This window comes from Tupaia chinensis, unplaced genomic scaffold (assembly GCF_000334495.1).
Source record: "Tupaia chinensis unplaced genomic scaffold, TupChi_1.0 Scaffold000624_1, whole genome shotgun sequence".
In the NCBI taxonomy this organism is placed as follows: Eukaryota; Metazoa; Chordata; class Mammalia; order Scandentia; family Tupaiidae; genus Tupaia; species Tupaia belangeri.
This window is the reverse complement of record NW_006160144.1, coordinates 2,069,710-2,071,808: the sequence shown is the minus strand read 5'-3', so window position 1 is coordinate 2,071,808 and position 2,099 is coordinate 2,069,710. Positions and strand designations below refer to the sequence as shown.

Sequence of the window (2,099 nt, the reverse complement as noted above, 5' to 3'; positions counted from 1 at the left end):
GTTCGCCTGTGGCTGAGCAAGCTCTGATTTCTTTGGAAAGATTTGGCGTTTAAATTTGGGGCCTAACAGTCTAGACTGCATAAGCATGGCAATTTTTTCTTTCTTTTTGACCTCATCAATTTTTTCTTGAATTTCTGCATCTAATAAATTTTCTAGAAAATAGAGCTTCCTTAATTTATTTTCATAGGTCAGATCATTGGATTCAGGTTTAAGAGGGGGGCTCCTTATATTGTTTTTCAAATAACCCCAGGGCTTGTCTCTATCTTGTGTATTTGAAAAAAGCAGTTTAATGAATGGTAATAATGTTGATTCTACATTTTCTAGATTTCCTTCTGAAAAACAAGGCAATATATAATTTAGTGCACTAATCACATCGCTTTCATCATTAAAGTCTTGCGGCTCATTCATGAAGCCTGAGAGGTTGACGCCACTTTTGTCTGAGGAGGCTTTCTCGGGCTCGATGATTAGCTCTGTTCTGGTTTTCTTCTTCCGGGCCTGTAATACCTTCATGAACGTCCCATCTGCATTCCCTACAGAAGTTTCCTCAACTGTCAAAAAAGAAGAGATTGCTTTTGATAGTGGAAGACGGATGAGACAGGTCTTTGTCATTCCCCGCCATACATTGCGGTCAAATGATTTAAGAATCGCAAACATTTGAGTGCTGGTTAGACAGGGAAAAAACAAACCCAAACCTAGTCCTATGAAATGACGACAACAGGAGAAAAAGACATATTTAGTCAAAGCGGCTACCTACTCAGAACATTCCATAGTGTGAAATGTAGAAACTCTGTGTAGGATTATTTCATGGGTTCTCAATGGCCAATTGCTCCGTGCTGGCCAGTAAAAGGCCATGACTGAAAGTCCAAGTCCCTACTCAGCCAGCCTCTCTAGATCTGCAGGGCCCTCTCAGTTAACACACCCCAGACCACCTTCCCTCACGCGGAGGGAGCACCAGGCTTCCCCTCCCCACCTTTTCAGTGTACTTGTGTCCTTGCTACCCTCATAGATGACCACAGCACAAGACAGTCCTCCGAGGGGAGCAAGAGCAGACTTGCTAAAGCAGCGGCCCTGCTCCCACTGCTGACAGGCCCTCATTCCGACATGCCCCTCTCCTCCTGCCCACCGGCTCCTTCCCTTGGCCTTGACTCCTTACATCCCAGCCTCCATAACAGAAGGCTCTCCACAGACAGAACACTACGTCAACTCTGGTTCTTTCCTTATACTTGGGCAGGGATCAGTTTCTTTACTAAAATTTGGGCAGAGTACGGGATAAGAGATTTTTAACTTGCCAGGTTGAATGTGTATGTGGCATGTTCAATACATCTATGGAAATTCTGGAAAAATATTGCTCGAGGTCCTAGAAGGACAAAATAAGCAACTTTTCTCAAATGCCTGTTTTGCTGTTATTTCATTTGCAGTATTTCCTGTTGCACATGAGGAGCCACCCAAAGTTTCTGACTGCCTGAAGGTCAGGGGCACCATTGTATAGCTGGGTTCCTTCTCCAGAAGAGTTAAAAGTATTTTTGGTGGTGGTAAGGATCAGAGGAGGAGGCAAGATCATGACAAAGGAGGAACGTGGGCTCCTGGAGAACCCAAAGTTGGGGATGGAAGACCTGGACGCTACCCTGCAAAACTCAAAACCTCTGATCTCGTTTTTCCTCACCTAAAAGAGATTAAAAATGCTTGCTCAGCCCACCTCTGGGGCAGAAGGGACTAATATCAGTAGTATTATAGTAATAACATAATAAAATAATCTTATTATAAAAATGGATAACTAATAACATAAAATATATTGAGTTATTAGTATATCATTATTTATTAATAACATATTGGTTATTATAATGATGATATTGGCATACTATTACTACATTGCAATAACTTTTATATTAACATGTTATAATAACTAACATATTATTATATGAATAATATAATAAAATAACTTAAGTATATTATCAATATAATGAAAAATTATTTTGAGAAATAAACACTAACATTTTTTATTTTATTATTATTTTTGAGAGGATTTTGCTATAGGGCACTTGTGCTGAGCAGAAAGACAGAGAGAGACAGAAAGCAAGAAATCATCCCCCAGGGAGGAC

At 40.4% G+C, this 2,099-nt stretch overlaps 2 protein-coding genes across 2 annotated transcripts in view; both read right to left on the bottom strand.

Annotated features, from left to right (window-relative positions):
• LOC102483973 (leucine-rich repeat-containing protein 37A3-like) overlaps positions 1 to 510 on the bottom strand; it is a gene marked incomplete at its 3' end in the record, with an annotated part of 1,161 nt that extends 651 nt beyond the window's left edge. The window contains exon 1 of the mRNA XM_006159116.2: positions 366 to 510. Coding sequence (XP_006159178.2) covers positions 366 to 510 — 145 coding nt within the window. The remainder of the gene's footprint in view (positions 1 to 365) is intronic.
• The window catches only part of LOC102480622 (leucine-rich repeat-containing protein 37B), a 29,148-nt gene continuing 27,523 nt past the window's right edge, over positions 475 to 2,099 (bottom strand). Inside the window, 1 exon segment of the mRNA XM_014591841.2 lies at positions 475 to 548. Within this exon segment, the coding sequence (XP_014447327.1) occupies positions 545 to 548 (4 nt within the window). The 3' untranslated portion in view covers positions 475 to 544.